This window comes from Aulonocara stuartgranti, assembly GCF_965226115.1.
Source record: "Aulonocara stuartgranti genome assembly, chromosome: 3".
Classification (NCBI taxonomy): Eukaryota; Metazoa; Chordata; class Actinopteri; order Cichliformes; family Cichlidae; genus Aulonocara; species Aulonocara stuartgranti.
Window position 1 is genome coordinate 36,253,662 of NC_138941.1, and position 24,570 is coordinate 36,278,231.

At 41.5% G+C, this 24,570-nt stretch overlaps 2 protein-coding genes across 10 annotated transcripts in view; both read left to right on the forward strand.

Annotated features, from left to right (window-relative positions):
* Positions 1-71: 71 nt before the first annotated feature.
* msantd1 (Myb/SANT-like DNA-binding domain containing 1) lies at positions 72-6,542 on the forward strand. 5 transcript variants are annotated; one of them, XM_082528885.1, is made up of 4 exons: positions 72-496; positions 3,106-3,349; positions 3,462-3,755; positions 5,929-6,542. In XM_082528885.1, the coding sequence occupies exons 2-4, from the start codon at positions 3,126-3,128 to the stop codon at positions 6,218-6,220; spliced, it is 810 nt and encodes a 269-aa protein (XP_082385011.1). In that variant the 5' UTR covers positions 72-496; positions 3,106-3,125; the 3' UTR covers positions 6,221-6,542. The 5 variants fall into 5 exon arrangements, with proteins under 5 accessions (XP_082385011.1, XP_082385012.1, XP_082385008.1 ...); XM_082528886.1 differs by lacking the exon at positions 72-496 and adding an exon at positions 560-583; XM_082528882.1 differs by lacking the exon at positions 72-496 and adding an exon at positions 596-920 and having other exon boundaries at positions 1,347-3,349.
* Positions 6,543-7,578: 1,036 nt separating this feature from the next.
* The window catches only part of rgs12a (regulator of G protein signaling 12a), a 45,282-nt gene continuing 28,290 nt past the window's right edge, over positions 7,579-24,570 (forward strand). Inside the window, exons 1-3 of one of the 5 annotated variants that reach the window (XM_082528840.1) lie at positions 7,579-7,661; positions 9,002-10,853; positions 12,811-12,903. In XM_082528840.1, the coding sequence (XP_082384966.1) occupies positions 9,066-10,853; positions 12,811-12,903 (1,881 nt within the window). In that variant the 5' untranslated portion in view covers positions 7,579-7,661; positions 9,002-9,065. The other 4 variants (XM_082528839.1, XM_082528841.1, XM_082528844.1 and 1 more) reach the window with 4 other exon arrangements.

Here is a 24,570-nt window from a genome sequence, read left to right on the forward strand (position 1 = left end):
TTTTTTTTATTTTTAAGAAGTGATGATCAAGTCTGACTATTTGACTTTCTTGGAAGGTAGCTCTTTAAACTTTTGTTTTGCTAAGATAAAAACTTATTAAAAACAGGTATATTCAAAACAAAACAAAACAAAAAAGCAAATGATATCGGGGTTAAATTTTAGTGGCTTTTGATAAGAAGCAGTCCCGGTGTGTGACCAAGCACAGTAGTAATGTCTGTGTTGAGTCTGCTAACATTAGCAGTGAGTTGTAGCACTGACGCTATTAAAAAGTTAGCTAGATATTACAGCTTTACTTATTAAATAAAGTAACTTGTTATTATAGTTATTTTTGTGATAAGAAAAATTAACACCATATTTCAAACATTTGTTATATTGCTCAGGGGAATTTAGCTTACTGTAAGTCTGCTTCGGGATGCGTTGACTTTAGCTAATTTTACAGCTAGTTGATATTGGAAGCATTTATCAACTTTCCCACAAGATTTGGTGCCAAACAATTGTAAGTGAACTAAAAGTTATCCTAGCATTAGCACCATTCTCCTCCTTGATGCGTCATGAAGGTTGTAGAGCTGTGTTTAGCTAGCAGGTATGTCTGCTCTTTGCAGCTAACAGGTACTTTCCACTCCGGTACAATTTACATGATGCTTTTTTTCAATGCTACCAATAGCAGGCCACATGATATCACTTAAGACAAAAAGTAATCTGAGCACTTCAGTAAATTACCTGTTCCACCACATCCCTGAGTTCCTCTGTTGGATTGAGAGCTGGTGACCGTGAGTACATTTGAGTATAGAGAACTCATTGTTATGTTCAAGAAATCAGTTAAGGGTGATGTGAGCTTTGTGTTCCTGCTGGAAGCAGATATCAGAAGATAGTTACACTGCAGTCATAAAGGAATGGACAGGGTAAGCAACAACACTCAGGTATGCTGTGGTGTTTAAATCCCTGCACCATTAAACCACTGGCAGCCTGAACTATTAAGGCAAGACCATCTGAATGCAGCAGAAATCAAGGCTCATTAGAACAGGCCATTTACCATTTACAGAGTGCATGAAAAATAAGCAGCATGCTTATTAAGGAGACTGCATGTATTAGATTTTAAGTTGTTCAGTTTCTCCTGAAAACCTTTGTTAAATCGGCTGATAGGACATTTTAATCCAACAGTTGATCATTTCTGAAATGCTTTGTGTGAATACAAACTACACTGTGAGTGAGGTGAAATTAGAAATGAAAGATTCCTTAACGAGATCTCCGAGTATGCGTTGTTTACATATATACAATTTATTTATTTATTTCTACCAAGTGGCTCTATTTTACTGATCACTCACAACGGTGACTTCTGCCTGCAGACGTGAGCAGTGCATCAAACAGTTTATCCGCAGATTAGTCTGGCTCCTGGATTACTAGTCTGGATTACCTCCACCTTATTGAATGAAAAAATGCACAACGGTAACTAAAATGCAATCCTAAAGGACCGCAGAGAAAAGACAGAGAGGAGGGGGCGGGGCGTGATGCTGAAATAAGCCGAAGTGACAGATTATTTTTAATATTTTGAGACTCAGTCAAAAAACGATCAACTGTTTAATCCGGAGCAAAAACGCGACGTGGTAACGATCGCAACCCTTTCAAAAAAATCTTTTTAAGTGTCAGTCACATTTCTTCAAGCACACCGAGAACCTTTCACGTCAACTTTCGTTTGCGTTTCCATTTCTGCAACGGCAGAGATTTATTTTAAGTGACAGATGTGATGGATCGGGCAAAGCTGCCAATTAGCGGTATGAACATGCAGCGCCCGCCTGTCAGGTTAGTGGGGAGCAGATGGGTTAAAGATCTAATCAGCCTGCAACTGAGTTAAGCTGGACGCAATGCAGCTAATGGCACTAATGCACCTAAAGTGAGAATACATGATGGTTATTGCTGCATTGCCAGTTTTAAGGTGGCAAAAGTAAAAGAAATTTAAAAAAAATGTGGGAGACAAAGCAGGGGCTGAATTGCTGCCAACTCGCTGTCTGTGTGTGAACGACGGTGGGGCTTCAGTGCGTAAATGCTACTGAGAGAAACATGAGACCAGGGGAGGTAGAGGGAAAGGAAAGAAATATGCACATAAACTGGTTAATGCGCACAGGGGCAGGGGAGAGCCGCCCTTTGCAGAGACTGGAATGGGGGTGGGGGGAGGGAGTCCCCAAATGGTCAGAGAAACCCTTTCTGCAGGGGTCCATTGTCTGCTGACCATGACTATGAAAAGAAAGCTGATTACAGGAGACAGCGTGTTGTGTTGCTTCAACGGTTGCCTGCAGTTGATCACTACACGTTGCCGTTTCGTCTGATGTCTCCCTTTTGTTATCCCCACCTAAAAAAAAAAGAGCTTCACAGCTTTGCGGTGCGATGCCTGGGCTTGCTTTCTCAGGTCTGAATTGCAGGCTGCGAGTGTTTCTGCTCTCTTTTTCCCCGCATCCTGCCAGATAAAGCAAATCCTCCCTCTCCTCATCTCAAAATGACTTGTGTATTATTAAAAGCTTTTAAATGGAGCAGAGTGCTGGCTGACTACCAAATCCACTGCCTTGTTGCCAGGGAAACACATACCCATGGTCTCCACTCCTCCTCCTTCTCAGTGCTTTTTTCCCCCCTCCCACCCCTCCTCCCCTCCCCGGAGGCTCATATTTCAAAACCATCAGCAGTCTTGTGCGCTCACACTGCTGCCTTTCAACTAAAAGCTTTTTGTGCTTCCAGTGAAGCAGAATGGAGGGGAGAGAGAGCAGATGGGAGTGGTTAGAGGAGAGGGGAGGGAAAATAAAGGGCCTCCCTCACCGTTGCCAGGGCAACTTGATGTCACGGTGACATCACGCACCACTAAAAGCTTTTAACCGGATTCCTCTCCTGCCTTAGGCCCCATTTTGAGTCCTCTTTCAGCTAGACTAGGGGGAAAGGCACAGGCAGGGTGGTGGTGTGTGTGTGTGCCTTCCTGCTTCTATCCCTCCATTACTGGAGACTCAACACGGCTCTTTAGCGAAGTAAAAGGCTTTCAAAACCAACCTCTAAAGCTCTGCAAACAGAACCAGCACAGGTCAAGAGAGTCATTTAAAATTTAAAAAAAAAAAATGGCATCAGAGGATGGTTTCAGCTACCTGATGCCAGGCCACAGTGAGAAACACAGACGGGCCCCGAACTGGACCGATGGCGAAATGAAAGCCCTCCTGTACGTGTGGGAGGAACACCACAACGAGCTGAAAATGAGCAAGAGGAACGCTAAGGTTTACGAGAAGATGTCCCAGAGGTTCTTTCAGCTGACAGGAGAGCAGCGCTTCAAGGAAGAGATCAAGATGAAAATCACCAATATGTCTTTTCAGTACAGGCAAGTGCAAAACCCCGGTCCAAAGTCGTGGCTCCAGCTGCTGCATGACCAACCCCCCCCCACCACCACCCATTTTTTTTGTTTTTGTTTTACATTTTCTCTGCTTTAACAGGCGACTGAAAGCTACAGTTGGCGAAGGCAGCGAGGCGCCGGATTGGCCGTACTACAAGGCCATAGAGAAGATCCTCTCCAAGCCGCTGGAGAACGGCAGGGTGAACTCTTTGGAGTTTCAGGCCTCTGCAGCGGGTCCCTCCACTTCCTCCCAGTCGACAGACAACCTGGTGCCACAGTCAGACGAGGGGCTGATGGGATTCCTGCCAGAGTACACAGGCTCCTCGGACGAGATGGAGATCAAACAAGAGCTGGACTCGCTGAGCTCTGATAGTGAGCACACACAGGGCTCCAGGTAACAGGAAATAGAGGAGACACACAGTGCATGTGTGTGTCATAGTGAATATGTGCACTTTTGAAACACTCATAAAGATAATAATAGATGAACTGACCTTTGTATGCTATTGTTTCAGAGAAGCAACCCACCAGATATACAGTTTTATGCAGTTTTCAGCTTGCCAGCTATAACTGAAAGTGACTACCTTTCCTCAGCTGGGTTACTTGTTGCTATGCTTTATTTAAACCTTGAATGCTAAAATTATATACACGATTGCTTTTTTCTCTCTGCGTTTTAACAGTTTTGTTAGTTTCTGTAAAGTATACTTACTTTACTTATTTACTAATAATCTGTGTAGGTCTGTCTGTTCCTCTGATCCACTCCAGACTTGGTGAGTCTGTCGCTGGGGACTCTGGCAAGGGCAGTGCTCAATTTTGAGGTTGTTTAGATGAGCGGTTCTCTTTTTTTGGGGGGGGGGGGCTAAATGTAGTTCCTTGTTAAAAGTGTTTCCACACTGACAGACACACACACTATCTTTCTGGGGACATTCATGCAATCCCAAGCCTCTTAACTCTACGTTTAGCCATAACAGCTAAGTGCTAAAGTCTTAAATTCACCCTAATTCTTTAACCCTAAAACCAAGCCTTAGCCCTCAAATCAACTTTTAATGGGCTGAAAAATGAGTCAAAAAGTTCTGGCTTTAAAAAAAAACCCTCATCACTCTGATGCACTAAAATTCAATCTGGATGTGTTTTCTTGTCATTATTGTTGTTGTTGGCATTAGTTTCCTGTGGCACACCACAGCAAACGCTCACTCATGCTTAGGGATGGGTATCGAAAACCGGTTCTTGCTGAGAACCGGTTCCCTCTGTTTCAATTCCTTGGAATTGTTTGCCATTTTTGCAAACGATTCCCTTATCGATTCCCGTCGCCACGAATTACGTCATGTACCTGGCAGGAAACATGGCGGCTCAAACGCTCAAAAGTTTGGTTATACTTTACGAGAACGGATGACAACAGGGTAACTTGCAATACTTGAAAAGTAGATATTTCATTTCAGGGAGGAAACACTACGAGTATGCAAAAGCATTTGCTCACAAAACACACGATAACCTTAAATGAATGTCGTGTTTTTAATTCCGCTCCGGACTCGTGAATCTCAACCCAGCAGCAGCGGTAACGTTTGTACGTCCTCTCCCGTTAATGCAGCAGGTAAATAATCAACTAACAGTGCATATTATGTTAACGCGATCTGCCTTCTTACAAAACCTGCCATTACTGTGCATTTAGGTGACCATGATGAGACAGACAGACAGAGTCTGGCTCAGATGCTGCCAGTTCTCGCTGCAGTCTACCGGTAGCGTCTCCTTTCAGGCCAGGATAGACGAATGTCACCGAGCAGTGACTAAGTTTGTGGTCAAAGGTTTGCACCCATTTGCCACAGCAGATGTGTTTAATTGTAGGCAGGGACATTACTGGATATTCTTGTGTAATTGTAATTATTGCTACAGAAGAATATTTATTTTATTATTTTACATTTACAATTTTTTTCCTGGGGACCCTGTGACACCCCATTGAAGAGCCGTAGGCTGTGTATCTCTTAAGATCTCACTGTTGGGTTTGTAAGGCCATGTTACTCCTAAATTTCTATCTTGTTCAAAGAGAAGATATAAAACAAAGTTCTAAGCTAATCGACCTTAGTGTTCTCCTTTTTTAAAAAGAATCGATAAAGAATCGAATCGTTAAACAGAATCAAAATTGGATCGGAATCGTGAAAATCTTATCAATACCCATCCCTACTCATGCTGCTTCTCCAGAAAGCTGCAGCCCACAATCTGCCTGTACTGGTTAGGCAAAATCAGAAACATGCATCCAGCTGATGTGTCCTCAGGGCTGTCTTCTTATTAAAACTGTGCCTCTCAATTGTCTGTCTTAATTGTCAGAAAAATCTGTAGATTGTAGCTACCAGTAATAAGCCATGTTTCACTCCCTTTAAATGCCGTCCATAGCATTGTAAAACACTTGCAATGATTTACTTCTATGATTTCTGCCTTCGGCGCGAGGAGCCGATGCACACAAACCAATGTTATGTTGAAGGTCGTGGAACTAACCTGTGAAAATGCGAACCCAGTGTGATCTCTTTTTACTAGGCACTGCCTGCTCTGAAAGGTTCCCCTCTCTGCTCCCCCAGCTCACATCCTATCTCGGCCAGGAAGAGGAAGGCCAGCAAGCACCTGTCCTTGAAGCGGAAGAAACTGCGAGTCTTGCAGGCTATGCTGCAGCAACAGAAGAAGTCGAGCCGGGCCATGGAGGAGACGTGCAGGGAGGTGCGTCGAGCCGTGCACCAACAGAACCTCCTCCAGGTCCAGTGCCTGCAGCTGCAGGAGCGCATGATGAACCTCCTGGAGAAGATGATCCAGCTTCCCGCCACTGCATCAGCCACATGGGGTCAGAGCGGTGTGAAGGATCCGGGAAAACCATAAAGTGTATATTTTTTGTTTTGTTTTTTATTGGGGGGCATTGCCTCACCTATAACCTTGTTGAATACAAAAAAATGATGTATTTTATTTTGGCATTCCAGGTTTATCCTATTGTGAGTAAAGCTCTGTGTAGAAATGGTAGAGACAGGCATGAATACAGGCTTTTACCATTTCTGGAGGAGTATCATTTGTAGAAGATAAACATGTTATTGCATTTGTTAGCACTTTAGCATCAACATTAAGTCAGGCTCCACTGTACATTTTCATTTTAGGAACAGTTGTATAAGATTTCTTGATAATTTGCCAAGTACCCTAATAAAAATCACTGTGGGAACAACAGCCATCACTTTTTATTCTTTGCCAGGATAATTACATGTTACATGGGAGGTCTGATGCCAAAACAGGGCAATTTGTAGCAACCATGAACCAGGAATTTAGGCGGTAATCCCCACTGTTACTGCAGTCATTTGGTAAAGAGCTGCCAGCAAATGGCAACACAAGCTGCTTGAGATTTCTCAGAAAAAGAAACCTTGACTATGTCTTTTTGTGCAAAATAGTAGCTTTAATGAAACATTCCTGACTTTCTTTTGCGTGAGAATGTGACAGAGTGATTGGTAACCTTGATATTTATAGTGTTATACTGATATCCACATAAAAATTTCTAGGAATATGGGTCATTAGTCATAATAAGACTCTGACAAGTCAGACAGATTCTTCTATTCGTATCATAACAAAGACACTGATAGTGGCTAATAAAAGTCATATAACAGCATTTTTACAGCATTTAGTTTTAGGATTTGATATATATGGAAGCTTTCATTCAAGGCAGAAACCCGCAGATTTGTTTCTTGAGAACTGACAACTATGCAAAGATAACCTGCTGCTGTCTTTCACTCTAACATCCCCCATCTCCGTGACTCTACGGTACAATTATTGGGATGCAAAATACACAGAGGGTGGAGGCTGACGTTAGCTGAAATATTAAGGTCTTTGCCTTTCAGCCCATTTTAAGAGGATTTAGAGAAATAGGGGGGATTAGGCTAGTTCCATTACACCAGCTCAAAGGAAGTCACTCCTTCATGAAAATGAGAAAGCAACATCATTTGTTTCCTTATAACACACTGAACTGTGTGGCCTGTGTTTGCATAGTATGCTCATTGCTCACAGCCGTAATAAATAAATCATAAAGTGCAACGTCATTGCATTAGACTTCTAATCCTGTTGTTATATAGTGGTTTGTCAAAACGGCTGTCAGCTTCTTGCAAATGAGTAAGCTACACCGCACATGAGTAGTAAGGCCAGGGGTGAGGCAACCGTTGCAGCCCTTTGACCAGAGTTAGTGTTTACACACCATCCGCCGTAAAGAGCCGCAGTCGAGTGGAGGGGAAGGAGTTAACCAGAGGCAAAGTGGATGAGACATACTGCAGTAACCGCAGTCATATGGGTAAGACCTTTTTTATTTTTACTTTTTGGTTTTTAAGTGATCAACTTATCACCATTGCATGGGCAGTGCCTTTTAAATTTCATTATATTCCTCCTTTTAGACATATGTCAGGGGTGATTACAGAGTCTCCAGAGAACTTTCTGTGCTCTCACTTGTATACTTAAGCAGAGTTATTTATTAAAAATATCATATATAAAAAAAAATATATATACATACTTTACTTTACTTAAGGGAAAAATGAAGCTTGTCAACTGCCATCATTGTCAGCCAATAGCGTCACTCCCACTGTTTGAATATTGAACGCAAAGGAGATGCTGATTGGCCAGTGGGAGGAGTCACATGTTCCGGAGACGTTACGCTGTCATGGTTACAGTGAAAGACGCTTTGTGTTTTCCGTGATGAGTGAATGGATGGAGGTGGTGCCCTCGAGCTCTGCCATATGGAATACCGAATCACTGCAGGGAGAGAATAGAGAAAAAAAATGGACGCGTGAAGCGGAAAATGTAAACGTGGTAGACTCGTGTTAACGTAAACGTAAAACCCGTGGGCTTTTTTTTTCTGGCACAACTTTAAAAGCAGGTACTGTTAATTTTTTTTCCCGATAAGGCCTTAATTGTTGTCAAAGTTTCGAGCTACGTTAACATTTTTTGTCGCTTTAAAGTTGCCAAAACTCTAAAAAAAAAAGTAAAGCAGGAGCTAGCTTTCGCTATTTTTGTTTCGGTTTTTTTGCCCTCATAAAATGACTCGGGCGGTGACTTAAGTGTTGGAACATTTAAAAACGGGCTTACCGACACCAGAGTCCTTCATTAAAGTGGTGGTGAGCAGGGAGCCAGCTGGCGGTGTGTTTTGGGGAGTGGGTGGAGGGGTGACTGGGAGTAATATGCGAGCCGTGTTTGCACATAAAAGCTGCCTCTGTTTTAGCTCTGACAGATAATTGCAGATATAAGATTGATGTGGGTTGCGTTACTTGGTTATTAAATGAAACTGATTAAATTAAATTAATTTGTTGACTAGGTGAGAGCAAAGAAAGCTAGAAAAACACCCTGCTTTTTCTAACACTGCTTAAAAAATGTTATTCTGTTTTCAGTATATGGTCTTTACATTATTTATTAGCAGTATTCATCAATAAAATAACCATTTAATGTAATTAATAAAATGTGCTGTAGAACTTCTCATTAGTTTTCACAAAGAACTTTAGAGCTGTCGTTTATTTGCAAGTATTTTTGACATTTTAATGCATGAGTTGTAATTTATTAAGTCTTTGAACAATTTGATGTGGTGGAAAAACATGTCGTCTTCTTTACTTTTTGTCCTTGTGTTTTGCTTTGTGTTACCATAAGACGACAACAACACAATAGTGTTGGCAACGGACAAGTGTTACAGTTCCCACATGCGGCAACAAAGATGAGGATACAGGGACAGCCTGAGGGCGCGAGGAGGCGTCTGGATATGAATGCATCCGGTGAGTTCAAGAGCGTGGAGGTCATCCGTGGTCGGGCTGGATATGGCTTTACTATTTCAGGACAGAGGCCGTGCATGTTGAGCGGCATCCTGGAAGGAAGCCCGGCATACTTGGTGGGGCTCAGACAAGGAGATTGCATCATGGTCATCAATGGAAGTGACGTGTCTACTGCTTCTCATGAGGCTGTGGTGCAGCTGATTGGCAGCTGCAAAGGACCCCTGTGCTTGGTGGTGCAGGCTGAAGGCCGAGTGTTGGGAAACCCAATCCTTAATGATGTGAAATTTGGGTTTCCTCAGAAAAGTGGCGTTTTCCAAAAGGCAAGTGTTTTCCGCACAGTCTCAGATGACTCAAGCAACTCCTCCTTTAACGCGAGTTGTTCGGTTGCCACCAAACAGAGGCCGGTTTCAGAGCCGGATATGTCACAGTGGTCACAGCAGTGGAGTGCTTTAGCTGAGCAGCCAAGGGAGGAGACTTCCACGTCTGGGGATGCAGACTCTGTTATTACAGACGAAGCCAATCCAGACTGGGGTGTTTTGAACATGACTTTGGTGGTTGGCTACCTGAGCTCCACAGAGCTGATTTTGAACACTAGTGAATCAGAGGACTGTTCAAAGGCCATTCTGGAGAGAATCCGACAGCTGGGCACTGAGCAGGACACCCATACCCTTGTGATGATGAAGATCATGTTTGACTGCATTCGTCTTTGTGACGACGCTGGAGCTGTTTTGGCAGCTTTCCCTGCTGAGAACCTGGTCTTGGGGGCTGTGTGTACTGAAGACCCACGTTTTTTTTGCCTGGTCACCACAGGGCATATTATTAATGGCCGTGTGCCAGAAGACAGTCCTCTGCGTGCCTCCTGCCATGTTTTTTTCATTGACCCAGATCTGGGAAATCACAAGGATCACACTGGGATTGCTGGCCGTTTTGGTTTCAACTGCACTCCAGATCCAGATGCCTCGGGCTGCCTGGAATTCCCACAGACTCCCCCGGATGTTCTTAACTTTGTAACAGTACTTTACAGCGACATGGGGGAAGCTGTGGAAAGACTAAGAGTGAAACTGGACGCAGAAGCCCAGGAGCATGCCAAGGAGAACGTCAGCACTGCCAAACGTGGCAGTGCAAGCAGCAATGGGGACAGTGGTATTGGAAATGTTTCTCCCCCTGAGGAGAGAGCGGACAGGGATTTCCCTTCGGTGATCCAAAACCATCCTGGGGCCCACCTCCCCAGCTGTCCATGGGATTATCCTCCGGCTGAGGGCCTCACCCCAATAACCCTCTCCAAGAATGGCCAAAAACTTAATCCAGAGAACACTACCAGCACAGATTCCCTTTCAGAGTCATTACCTGGCCCAGATTCTTTAGTTAGCTTTTATGGAGGACCCCCACCCAGACTACAGTTCCAGTTCAAGCCCCCACCACCTCTTATGCGTTTGGATAAAAAAACAAACTTCTCTGGAGATCCTCTCAGAGGGAGCCAACGGTGGTTCTCAAAGCCAAAGTGGCCAAAAGTCCTGAGTAGTGATCCAGCACTATGTGAAACATCCAACAACAACTGGCCCTCACACAATAGTCTTAGTGCCAGCACCAATAACCTGCCACCTCCAATGAGCCAGATACCCTCGGAAAGATACCAGTCAGCTGAAGTCATGATGCTGCCTCCCAGGGAGGAATGGACCAGAAAGTTTGTAGAACAGAGACAGAAGCAGCAAAAGGATGGCAGCACTAGAAATGTAAGTAAGACACTCTTTCTTGTTTTCAATTTTTTTTTTTTACTTTAAAGCTGCAATCTAAAGAATTTAAAAATAAACATTTCTTATGCTGCCATTGAAGTAGTTAATGAGGTTTATGAGTATGTATAAATAACCTGTGATCTGAAATACAGGTTTCAGGCATTTAACTTCCACAAGAGTCAAATATGAAAAATCATATATTTATCATGTTTTTGAACCCAAAAGGTTAAAATTTCTTGATAGTTATTTACAAAAAAGGGCAAAAATGTTAGAAAATATTTTTTTAATTTCACTTGTGAGGGAGCCATTATATGCTTCCCCCCCCCCCCCCCCCCCCCCCGTTTTTATCTCATATGTACTTTTAAAATTGCAGATGCTCAAATTAAAAATGGCACACAGCAGCCCAACTACCTGCTCTTTGTATGCTGCAGCATATCCAAGAAAGTAGTTTTAAAGGGGAGGATGTAAAATAGTTTATTTCAGACTGAGCAACTGCACCAAGGCCCATCATCAAATTAATAAGGATTATTTTGAGGTGTGAGTCATGCAAAGCTCTAGCAAGCTAGAATACAAGTCAGAAATGACGTCCCTGTAATAGGTCCTTAATATGTCCTCTTGAAGTACCTGGTGATGTTTATAGGATCTTTATAGGTGTCCTGACAGAGACATTTTATGTGATCAGCAACAAGCATGAGGTGTCCTGTCTTTCACAAACTCTTTAAAACTTTTTTTTGTATTCTTGTTGAATTAAATGCTTTTACTTAAGTGCTGTGCAGGTTTCTTTGCTAAAATGTAAAGTTTATTATTCCTGTCACCTTGAGGCAAGAGCATCTGCTTCTGTGCTTATAGTGGCTCTTGAACTATTAAATGCTCAGAAAGAATTGAGTTTCCCGACATCAAGGGGGTGTTAGTAAGTCTGTTTTTGGTGGCACCTAACATGAAATAAAACACCACTGCTCAACGCTCAGTTGGTGCAGTGTGTCAATTGAGCTCAGAAAACACCTGCTGAAAGTTAATGTGCAACTCTATAAAGAGGTTTGTTTTACTGTTGGTTTCCTCTTTGTCCACAAGATGTCCCTGTGTATCCATGAGCTCCAAGAACCACAATTACACGTCTAAAGTATCTCTGAAGTCGGCTTTTTCACTAAGCAACAGACTCGAATTAGTCAGCATGTAGGCGAGCTTGTGTTTGTAAATAACTTTGTAATCAGGGACACGTGCAGCGGGCTTTAGATTAAGTTTGGCTACAGAATAATCTCATGTGATATATTTTTTTTAAGTTTATTTCTTTAAGAGAAGCATTGCCCTGTGTTTCCAAGTCAGAGCTTGATTGCATCTTTTCCCAGCAGCTTGCATTAGATCAGAAAAAAAGACTATCTTGAACAGGAAGCCAGACAAATTACAGGGTAGAGCCCATGTCATGCAGCAGTAATTATCTGCAAGCAATAGACACAAAACCTCTCCAGTCACAAGAGTATGCGGTGGCTGGTTAGAATGCAGTATCTTTAAGATATTAGCGATTGTGTTTCCATCTGCAGTCCGAGAGACTGTGACATTAGTGTGCAATTATATCTGAATGTAGAGGCACCAGGAGAGAAATCTGTCAGATCTCGCGGATCATTTTAGATTCCCAGAAAGATGTGTTTGAACAAACTCATCTCAAATTCAATTCTCACTTTGCTTATACTGTTACATTTTCATTTTCTCCTATCCGCGAGTAACTCCATTATCTTTGACTCTCCGGGCAAAAACGTGTCACAAACACTTCAGTTCTCTGAAAATTATGACATTATCTCCGACGGTCATAGCAAAAAATTTCTGTAGATAAATAGATGTCAGTGACAGTAGTTTAACAGTTACTAAGTTGTAGTTTGGTAACTTGATTTTCTAGGAGAGACAGTGTCTTGTGTTCAAAAGTTAAATCAGTAATGGTGATTTTAAATACTCTTGCCTTCAGGGTTCCAGGTTTTGGGGTATAGGCGCTATTCGTGCGTCTAAACGTCGTTCTGCCAAACGTCTCAGCCTGGCGCGATCGCTGGATGACCTTGACGTAAGTTCTTTTTCCTTCCTCACCCTTTATGCTATGAATTTGAAACATGGAAAGTGTTTTTTCATTTTAATGCTCGGATGCTCTTCTGTCCTTCCCATTCTGGTTGGCCTGTATGTACAAAAATTACCTCATTAATGTGGACGTTTGAACCATACCCCCTCCCTTTTACACTTCAGCTTTTTTTCTCTTCTTTTTTTTAACCTCACATTTCCGTTGCCTTGAACTCTGTGTTTGCAAGGGATGGCTCACAAAGTGGTCTTTGTGTAAGCTAGAGGCATGTTCCTGTTTGTTTGGTGTCACTAATGAGCGCTGCTGCACGATGGAATATCATGCTCACATTTTCTCATATTAATGTTTCTGAGGAACCCTCTTTCTGCAGTGGGTCTGTGCATGCACGTATTACTTAGGCACACTGATTCTGATTCATATTCACAAAACTACACACACACGTGCTCTTATGTCTTGTAATTGTTCCGAATGCACACAAACAGGCGCAAAAATGATCCAGAAAGTGGCAGACTGTATTGTGGGTCCACATAGGAGCACACTTGCAGGATCCACATTGCACTCAAAACATCACACCACAAATCTGCTTCTCAGGAATGTCTCAACACACACTAAAGAGCACTGTTAATAATAATAAAATGTTTACCCCAAGATGTCTTAAGCTACTTTCTTAATCAGCTATAGATTATAATACCCCACCTCCCACTTCATCTCCTAATCCTCACTGTATGTTCACATGTACGAATCTGAGTAGCTTTTGTTTTTAAGCGAGGTTACAAACTTTTACCAGTAAAAAAAAAATTGAAAAAATTAAAAAGTGTATTTTTATTTTGTTTCATAACTTCTTGTTGGCTCGTGTGCAAAGATTTCCTCACCGTGCGTGGGTCTAACGGTGTGTTTCATTGTTTACTTTTTATGACTTACCAGAAATAGCTAATTACTTTGCATCAATCAAGAGTAAAATTGCCTCTGAGTATGCCATCACCCCTAGCAACTAAGACATCTCTTCTCTAGTGCTGTTATGAGGTGTCTATTCCTGCCTGCTGTTAAATTTAAAAGGGGATGTTTTGAGCTGTCATATACTCTGCTTGTACAAAATAACATTGGCTGAATAGAAAGGTAGGTGTTCTCATGCTTGAAGCAGTCTGTGAAATTATCTAATCTCTTCCCCCCCTTGTCTCTCAGCGTTAGTTTGATCTGTTACATTGTTTTGTAGATCTTTGATATCTTTGTTTTATCATCTCTATGCTGGTGGGACCTGCAGTGACACAAACAAAGAGAGGCAGGCTTAGGCTAGTCTCAGTTGGCTCAGTTAAATACAGCATATGTTTTGATACTAAGTGTTGATTATCCACAGACAAGAGTACTACATGACTTCTGTTAGTAATTACATGCTATCTAAAAGATAACTATAGCTTCATTGTCTGAAAAATGAAGCCATTGTAAAAGAGCTTTTAAACTTGCATTCAAAACAGACAGCGGGCCTATTTGCTTAAATGCTAGTTTCAGGAGATTTCAAATAAAACAAGGTTTCATTTTGTAAATTAAGAGTCAGACTAACAGCTTTTCAGTCTCAAGTAGTTAGTTTTTCTCAGTTTTGCACTCACATTTACGTGCCCATTACTCCTGGTTTCAAAACACCAGCAGTGCCACAGTGAAAATAATGAGTTGTGAGTATCACAATGAGATTTCACTAATTAATGGGTAATCTTATGGTGGCTGTGTCCATGTTTTATATATAATCTATGTAGGAACACTATAAAATGACAGAAAAATGGAATACAATGAAATGAAAAAATGTAACTTTGCTTGTTTTGAAATATAGGGCTCATTTTTTGTGCTGTGCAACAATATAAAACAAAATGGACAGTTTAACGATTCTTTTAACATCAGTGTGAGTATTTCCAACTGACGACACTAACGCCTGTAGCTTAAAGAAAAATATTGCTCATCCTTGCTTAAATTAGAGCTGAGCTTCATAACAGGTTGCTGTATTGTGGGTTTGTTTGTCTTTGTTTCATAATGTGCTACATAATGTGTTTTCAGCAGGTGGCAGTTTAAGACCCAGACTCTGTTTTACAGAGCTGTGCTTCTACATGTAGAATGCGGTTTGCATAGGCCCTCCTTTAATAAGATGTCTATATGATGATATATAGCTGCATATATTGTTCAGCATTAATGGTGCCTTCACAAATGTGTATTTTACCCATGCCACATGCACTAATGCACTTCCACAGATCGAGCCGTATGATATCACTATTCTTTAGTCAGTATGATGTGGTGTGTGTGATTTCCAAAAATCCCAAATTCAAATTTTCAGTGATAAAATCTGTTTTTAATCTGCAGTATTAAGTCACGGTACTGCTATACATTCCAAATAATAAGAGTTTAGGGAATTTATGATTTTCAGAGACTTTTCAGTGTGCACCTCGGGCTCTGCTCTGGATTTTAATTTCACAAGCTTTCATCTTGCAGTCATGGCCAGATATCAGGTTTTCTATAAGCAACTCTGTTCTCCCATAGCAAATTAAAGCCATCCAATGGCACCAATTTGGTTCTTATAGACTTACACATATGCAGAATTGGGTGGTGCCTCTTAAGCACCAGATTTGGAGAATGACCTGTTCAGGAAATGATTTTTAGCATGGGAATCTTTGAAGAATGAAGTGAAATTTAAGGACTTGTTTCCCCCCTACTTTGAAGGTTGTGGTCCCCTTCAGAGCAAAAATAAGTGACAAATGATGGACACAGCAAGCTGATGCACTGTAGTAAACTCTTTACCTCAGAAGACTCTTTAACCTCCTAAGATCCGAGCTCTTCTACGGCATGCATTTTTTTTTTTGCCTTATTTTTGTTTTTATGAAAAATTAGAGCCACATATGAGGATATTTGTTTAAAATCTTGATAGAACAGTAGCAGTATAATGTCTTCATAAGTGGAAATAAGGCCCTTGTAGAGCAAAATTGAGTATTTTGGTCTAAATAACCCAAAATGTGATGTCCAGGTTAATACAGGGAGAAACTCCTGTCCAAGTGTTTGGTTTCTGCAGGATTTTCTGACTTGTGTATAGTTGTGAAGGACTGTTCTCATAACAAGCCTTTTCAGAAAACACACGATAAGCTCTCATTCAGTGCATCTGGACTCACAAGGACACTGTGAGGCTCTTTACGAGTTCCCCCTCATGGATAACTTCTGTATGCGTTCTTGTAGCATTTTGTGTCCATAACAATCTGAAACTATGGGTGACACAGTGGCCAGAAATGAGCATACTTCTGGAATCTTTCCTCACACGGCTCTGACATGTCATAGTAGTAGTAGTATTGTTGCTTTTCAGTGTTTGCCTTCCTTCTTCACCAGAAGAAGAAACTGCTATATAACCCTGTGCTTGTGTATGTAGTAATTCATTTTTTTTGCCCCTGCTGCTTTTCCCTCAGAGAGTACTCCGATGCTAAGCTTTTCTTCGTGCTGAAGAGCGTCCTGTTTTGTACATCCTTGTATTATTTCTCATTCAGAGCCCCACTGCAAACCCCCACCACCCCACACACCCACACACAGCCCCCCACATCCCACTGCCCCGGTGCTGTAAGCCTGTGTCTCACTCATCACACACTCAGCTGCAAACAGATGCTTTGCGCCCTCCACGCTCAGCAGACGACAGTGTGTTCAACTTTGCAAAGATGACACCATTAGCTGGCTGCTGCGACTGTGCTCAATCTGACTATGTTCGGAGGTGTTGCGGCATTTGAGAACATCTGTTCCTGCGAGCCGTTAATGGTTAATGCGTGCCGTTTGATTCGGGTAAATTTGCTGGGGAAATTTTTTGCCTCTTTGCTCCGTGCCTGAAGTTTCTCCCTCTCCTTTCCTTTTAGGTGTGGAAACATTAGCGGCTTTTGTTTACATGATTGTGGGTAAGAGATGTATGCTGTGGGCGTAGCAGAAACCCAGACAGGGCATGAAGACACAGACGGAGAGGGAGGTAAATAGAGAAGGAATGAGGAGGAATTCACAGCAAAGAGAGCGAGAGAGGGAGGGAGAGAGAAAACGAGGGGAGGGATATTGATAGAGAGAGAGAGAAAAGAGAGAGGAAGAGAGGGGGAGCTTTTGAACTCTCAGTGGCTGTCAGGATTTTCGGCTCCTCTGCACGCTCTCTCCTCCCTCGCTCAGCTCTGCCTCTCTGCACTGCAAACACAGACTCGCACACGCACCGCGCGAGATCCAGCGGATGGACTCTCTTACACACACCAGGCGTGTGGAGTAGCGCTGAAGACGGGCAAAGCACACAGCGCCATACATGGAGCAAACTTTAACGCTCAACTCCGTAAGTCACAAAAATCCTGCCACGCGTGCTTTTTTTTGCCCATTTGGTGATGGCACCTTCATCTTTCACACTAGGGATGTCTTGGCTGCCACACTGTTACTTCTTCTTTGGGCTCTTTGTAGCTCCTGTTGTAGCTTTCTGAGCAGCATACAGTGGTTAGCTTGTGTGGTCTGTCAGAGGAATGTTTTGACCAGTGCCAGCTGAGACTCCCATGTGCTGTGTGACACACACTACACTGCTGTATGCAGGAAAATGTGGCATTGCGTCTAGATCAGGATGCACGACGACTTTAAATTAGATGTCGTACTGAAAGAGTTTTGTTAAGTGACCCGGAGGCTTGTTATTGTAAACTGCATGGGGCCTTTTCAATGAAGCGCGCTCTGTTGCACTTGCCCCGAGAAATGACCCTTTCCGCAGCGAGTCGGCAGCACCGGGAGAAGTTCGATTAGCTGAAGCGACGTTGAGATCCGGCGTCGTCGCTGTCGGATGGTATTAAATCGGCAGTGAATTCTCTGTAGCTTTTTATTCTGAGGGAGTCATCTAACAACCACAGTTTAGTCTGAACTTGAAATGGTTGCCTGTGGTTTTACCTTGCCCTCATTTGCTTTGTGCAGGCATGTCTTCGTGTTTGATTCACCAGCCATCTCTATAACATATCTTTCCTAACACATTTCACAACTACTTTCTTTGGTAATGTGGAATCATACATGAAACTAAGCTTTAATGACTAGTGATTTAGTCATAGATGCCATACTTCATTATGTAAATTTGTGCCCTATTTTTTTGGTTATTATTTTTTAATGCGGATGTTGGGACTTGAGAAGATGAGCAGGTATCGAATCTTCCTGTGAATTAGCAGTAGTGTAAGGAGAACACGACACACTTTTATGTCTCTGACATCACATGGCCAGCTCTGTTAGAGTGGGTGGACAGCTGTGCTCACGATATTTGTCCTTAGGCTACACACACACACACACACACACACACACACACACACACACAGCCAGCAAACAAAAATGGTGCATTAACACAATAAAAGTTATTTTGCTGTCCAGCTGCTCTGTGTTGGAATATGCAGCGGCCTTTAACCAGCTGAACAGATGTGGCTGCGGTTGCTGACTTTGCTGTTTGACCCAACTGTAACCACGGAAAATACCCGCTGCCTCACCATCTCTAAATGCAGGCGTACTGCTGCTCCACTCTTGGCTGTTGTCATACCAACATCACTTAGCGACATTTGAGACTATGGGAGTTTTAAAAAATTGTTTTTTTAGTTAACCACACAGCCCTTCATCAATGCCTGTTGATTTTGTATCCGTGAATCAGAACGCTCTGAAGCTCATACATTCCCCTCTCTCTGTTTACCTCGCTCACTATTACTATTATTATACTTATCTGCTTCACTGAAAAGGAACCTACTGCCAAGGGTGTGGAGGTTATTCAATGAGGAACGACTCTAGAGCTGCCAGACTTTTTTTAACCTCCTTGGTAACAGTTGAAACATGTCTGGTGTACAGTGGACTGCTCGTTGTGTTCAGCTTTTTACCTCTCGCATGAAGCTCAGATAATGCCGGGGCATGTTTACTTCCCGTATGAGACATTGAGCAAGGCTGCAGACAGGCTTGGAAAGTTAATATTGTTGGCATCTTTTTGGCCTTGTGTTGGCGCAAGATGATGCAGAACCAGGCCAAGGTCTTGTCGATATTACACTGTGGGAGTCATAAGCATGGCCCACTGGTGAAGCCTAAACACTGACTTTACCTCTTAAACATTTTTTTAACATCATCTTTCTCTGGTCAACATCAAATGTGGTATTTCCAAAGCCTGGTTATTGCCTGATCTTGTTATTTTTGGCTGTGTAAAATACCACTTATTACTCAGTTTGCAACCTACATGTGTTAGGATGTTTCAAAGAAAAGGTTAGCCAAATTATGTAGTGCTAGATCATTCTCATATTGTGTAGTAAAGTTGACTTACTGTACCCTTTCTCAGTGTTTTCCTTTTTAAAATGTGTATATTGTTGCAGTGGTGGATGCCCAAGTTAAATATGGCCAGAGTATTGAATAATTAGGTCAGGGTACATACAAGTAACCTCGGTGAGTCAAAAGCTCAGGCTTCAGGCCTCTATAAAATGCCCAGTTTGAGAAAGTTTTTCAACTCTTGGCTCTCACTGATGTCACAGAGAGGGGAAAATCCCTAATATAGTCATCTTCAGAGCACAGCTTTTCTAGTTAGGAGGGGCAGCCAATCAGAAGAAAGTCTTCCAATGATGTCTGCATCAAGGCCCAGTATAATATAAATAAGGATTATTTTGAACTGGCAGTCATGCAAAGCTGCTCCAGTAGATGCTGCAGTTAAATGATGATGGTGATTGTTTTTATAGGTCACCTTTAAACAGAAGCTGACTGATTGTTTTCAAAACAGAAATAACTGTCTGACCTATTTGTAATTTTACATTGTGAGCTTTACCATACATCCTTACAATCTACAGGACATCTTAGGCCTGAGTGATAAACATTGGACCAACTTGCCTTCACTTCTTTCCCATTTCACTAAAGTGGCTTTGGGTTCCCAGCATGACCAAAGGGATTAGACAGAGGGGTTTAAGGTCAGTAGGACTTAAAGAGGAAGTAAAGAATTATGCTACTTCTTGTATTCTGCAACATATGGCCTTGTTACATTTCCAGATGGCAAATAGTATTAGTATAGTCTTATCGTCATAAAACAAATGTAGCCATACACCCAGACTTTTCAGAAAACTTTAAAAAAAAAATTCGTTTGGTAAAAAACTGAAGGGACTGTGAGCTAATTATAGGTGTCTGGTTTCAGGTTGGAAAGTCCATTTCTGGTGGTTTTTCTTTCTTTCTTTCTTTTTGTGGAAAAGAAAGGGAGCAGCAGGAGGGTGTGGTCGCGTCTTATGTGGTTTACTCACCTCCAGCCCTCCAGGCTCATGTGTACACAGCCCTTTCACTGTGATAATAAACTGCTGTGGGAAAGGTCCTGATCACTGGTTTTGGTTGCCTTCTCTGAAGTTGTTCTGTTTTTGTGGAGTTCAGCTGTGAATTGTAAATCGAAAGGCTTCTCATTTGTTGCTTATTTTGTATGCGGCCCTGCTTTAACACTGTGTTACTTTACAACAAATAGAGTTGAAGTCATGTTTTCATGTATGCTTTTAGGCTTGGTGGTCAGACCATTTTCACACATGATGGCAACCTGTGTAATTAATTTTATTACATTTTCATCATTACACAGTAGCTCTGAATATGAGAATGCAATGTCATGCATGGAACTGTATTTATCTCGAGTATAAGCCAGTTGATGATCTAATGGTTAAGAATAAAACAGGTCATTGCTTTCATTGCAATTGTGTGTCTGTTTGGTTTAAAGGCCTCGTGTCTAAATCAAACAGTAATTTCAGTAGTGAGAACTGATCTGACAACACAATTCTGACCATCCAATGAGTAAAGCAAAAGCAAAGCAGTAGAGTAAACACATCAATTTATAGGAATGCTAGAAGTACCTTTCAGCTTTTTAAAAAATAGCAACAAGCGCACAAGCACACGAGTCGCACCACACAAATCATACAAATGCCAGTTTAATCCAGACAGAAGCAGAGCTTTACCCATCTGCTCTGACTAACCTGTAATTATTGAGGAACAGGCAATAGATTACTGCTGATCATTGGGATTAAGAGATGAAAGGCAGCGTACTGACGGTCTCTTCCATGTAAATCACTCATACAAGTCTTTGAAGAGATAATTTGTTTACTAAATGGAAACTAAGTGGACCCTTCATGTGGCTAATAGCCAAAGGCCAGACATGTGACATTTCAGCAGCATTATACTGTTATGGATTGTTATCTGTTTAAATAAGAAATCGTTTCACTTAAACTTCCCAGAGGTCAGTAGCACAATGGAAATGTTGGCTTCCTACTCACGCTGGAGGATGAAGTGATCTTTGTATGCATGAATAACACAACAAGCTTAGATCAAAATTTCTAAATGACATTTACAGTATCTTCAGCAAGTTTTTTTTCCATGTATGTTTTTGTTTTGTGTTTTAATCTAAATTATTTCTGTGGAATAAGCAGATGGCGAGATGAGATAACAGTCTTGATCAAAAAGACGATGCTTTTATTCTTTTCCACTCCTCTGTCAGTATAATGGAATAATTACACATTAACAGAGACCTTTTGCTGTAATGGTTTTGCCAAGTTTATATCTAGAAATAGTGGGGAGGAAAACCAAAAAACATTTTATTTTTGTCAAATTCAAATGCTGAATGGTTTGAGCAGTGTTTTTTAGCGATGTCACATGCCTTCTAACGTCATGCAAGAATCAACAAGTTTCAAAACTGTCACTGTAAAATCAAAACTAACCAAGAACATGTGAAGCTCAGTTGGATCACAAGTCCAGCCTTCATTTCTGGGCCTATTATGGCAAACAGCATTACTCAACAGTGCATGACATTAAGTCACAAATATGACTGTTTGCTCTGTACAAGTCATCAAATATCTTCTTCTCCGAAGGGTCTGAGTGTGGTTTCACAATCCTTGAACCACAGACATAACAGCGATACCAGATCTTACGAGGCGGTCATTGTGTTCGTGTTTTTCCCATTCCTGCCCCTTTTGCATCACATAACCATGCTGACCTCATCAGATCCTCGCTAATTTGATAGGACGGCCTTGCAGATTTGTCGTGACAAATAAGATTATCACAGTAAAAACATTGGATCCTCTAAAAATCAAACACAGTGTTGCCTGTCAGGAGTTTCATAATTTTCCAAATCAGTCCCTTTCCTTGTCTCCCTACACTCCTTGCATGTTTGGAAAAGAGATGTGTCTTCCCTCTTATCAGCTGCCGCACCCTCAACCTCCCTCCCTCAAAAGGAAGTTGCCTTCATGCAAGGCGCTTTCTGATGTTATTTTCAGGGAATAGTTTGTCGGCAGCCACAGATAGCAGGCCTAGATTATTTTCCGTCTTGGGTCAGGATTGGTTGTTTGAGAACTTACCATGCAATTAGTCTTGTGACAAGCAGCACTTATTGCTGTTGTAAAGCCTGTCTAGAAATCTTTCGTGTGTTGATTGAATTAAGTAGAGGCTCAGCACTCACACAAAACCTATTCACTTTGTGGCAGCAGACGGCTTCTTCAGCTGTGAATGCTGAAGCAAAGAACAGAAAAAAGCTCTTTCTCAAGGCATTTTAACATGCTTTGCTCTTGTTGTGTGCTGAGACGTGCTCACCTGGACGCAGAAGGTTTTCCGCCCGAGGGAGGTCAAAGGGCAGGAGTAGACTTAAAGGGCTGAGGAGGGCTGTTCTGTGTCCTTTGTGACAGGAGCTATGGATGACTCAGCTCTGCACCAAAAATAGCTTCTAATTACTGCATGACAGATTTTATCCTTGCTTTAAAATAGAGTCCCACTTATATTGTTTTTTTTCATGCCACTGCTGATTTCTAGGGAGCAAAAAAGTTCCTGATATCTCTCTATGTGCAGATATTCTTGTACTCTTATACTGTATTTGCTCTCACGACAATGAGAGAATCTGGTGGCTCTGTTAAGTTCTTGTCCACTTAGATGAAAATGCAAAATGAGTGATCAACTTCATCCTATGTTGAAACATTGTGGTCTCTTCTAGAACCATAATGATATATTGACATGCCAATATAGTGGTCGATATTAGCCGTTTTGTAATATGTGTAATTGTTGTCTGTTGTGGTTGTATTGAGAGTGTCCATGTGAGGATAGATAAATGACGACTGCAGAACAAATCTACCTATGGGTACAAAAAAGGAACCTGAAACTGTTTGGCGATAGATGGGTATCTGTATTTATGATGGACAAATTCTAAAGTTAAAAATGTAAAAAAAAAGAGATGGGAGACGCAGCCTTTAACCAGATTATGAGTATTGACATTCCATTTGTACACCAGAGAACACTCTATGGCTTGCTGTAATAACAAAGCAAGATTATGTTTAGACCATATTATAAGGATTCCTAACTAGCTACACATACCAAATGTTTAAATCGGATTTTGTATTTGTTAAGTAGTTTGTTGTTTGGGGTTTCACTTGCCCAATAATGTACATTTATTTAAGAAGAATGGAAGTTCATACATTTCAGTCAAATAAGGCAACAACTAGGGCAGCCTCATGTCACACCATAAATTTCTAGGTAATATAAAAATCTCATATCATGACATCAATGATAAATCAATGTCACGCATTTATGTTTGCTAGTGCCCACAACAATGAGACAAGCCCAGACATGTCTGAGAATGAGAGGCCTTTGTCAGCCTCCGGTGACAATTTAGGACTGAAAAAAAGGCAGCTTAAATAACCTTAAATAATAAACTATACTCTGCAAAAAGTAAACTGTAAAATGTTTTCACCAGCTGAGTCAAAAACACAATGTCGACTCAAATCCGGCTATGAAGGCACATGATGAGGAGAGATGCTAATAGCTGGTGATGTTACTCAAATGTTCAGTATTTGTTTTTGTTTGTAAATGTATGTAAATGTCATATGTCATCATTTCTTTGAGACATTGCAATCTAATGTCCCACTGCTAGTAACGATGAATGAGGGAAGGCGCTATAAGCATTATTTATACTGGCTAGCAAAGGTTGACTCACTTAGTTTATGGTTTCAATCGCTACTTTTAAGATTTCCTGAATACAGAATGAAACTTATAGTTTTGGGTGATTTTATGTTATCCAGCACTTGCTTGGTTTAAAACAGCAGCCAGAATACCAAACTCAAGACATTAAAAAAAAGTCCGATAAACCATTTTCACGCTGCCTACGTCCATATTATACAGTTTCTAGTTCTATCCTTCCAAAAACAAACAAAAAATAAGAGTAAATTTAAAGTAAGATGAACTGACAAAGAGTTGTAAAAACAATGCCAGAACACTTCATACAGATGGCACTTTTATGTTGGTTTCTAAATTCATCGAACAGCTCTGCAAGATAAAATGTGTAATACCACAATTTTTACATTATGTTTTGTAAAACTAAAGAGCAAGCACAAATGCTGACATCAGTAAGATAGACAAACCCTCTCCAGCTGACATATCAGCGTGGCTTTACATGAAAGCGTACACATTGAGCCTTTTAGTTCTGCGCTACAGTGTAAAGTACAAGAAGGTACTTTCATCTGCTCTGTTATTTCCCGTGGGGTTACCATAGCGGATGGATCCGCATATTTGATTTGGCTCAGTTTTTTACACCAGATGCCCTTCCTGACGAAAGCCTTCCATTTATCCGGATTTGGGACCGACACAAGGACACAAGGACTACACTAGCTTGTGATATCCTGAGGTTGGGTTTTGTGTCCCCAC

What these genes read in the sequence shown, in the direction of transcription:
- msantd1 (XM_082528882.1), top strand. Translation starts at nt 3,096, where the DNA reads ATGGCATCAGAGGATGGTTTCAGCTACCTGATGCCAGGCCACAGTGAG. An exon ending in AATATGTCTTTTCAGTACAG is followed by an intron (nt 3,350 to 3,461) that starts GCAAGTGCAAAA and finishes CTGCTTTAACAG; the next exon opens with GCGACTGAAAGCTACAGTTG. An exon ending in GAGCACACACAGGGCTCCAG is followed by an intron (nt 3,756 to 5,928) that starts GTAACAGGAAAT and finishes CTGCTCCCCCAG; the next exon opens with CTCACATCCTATCTCGGCCA.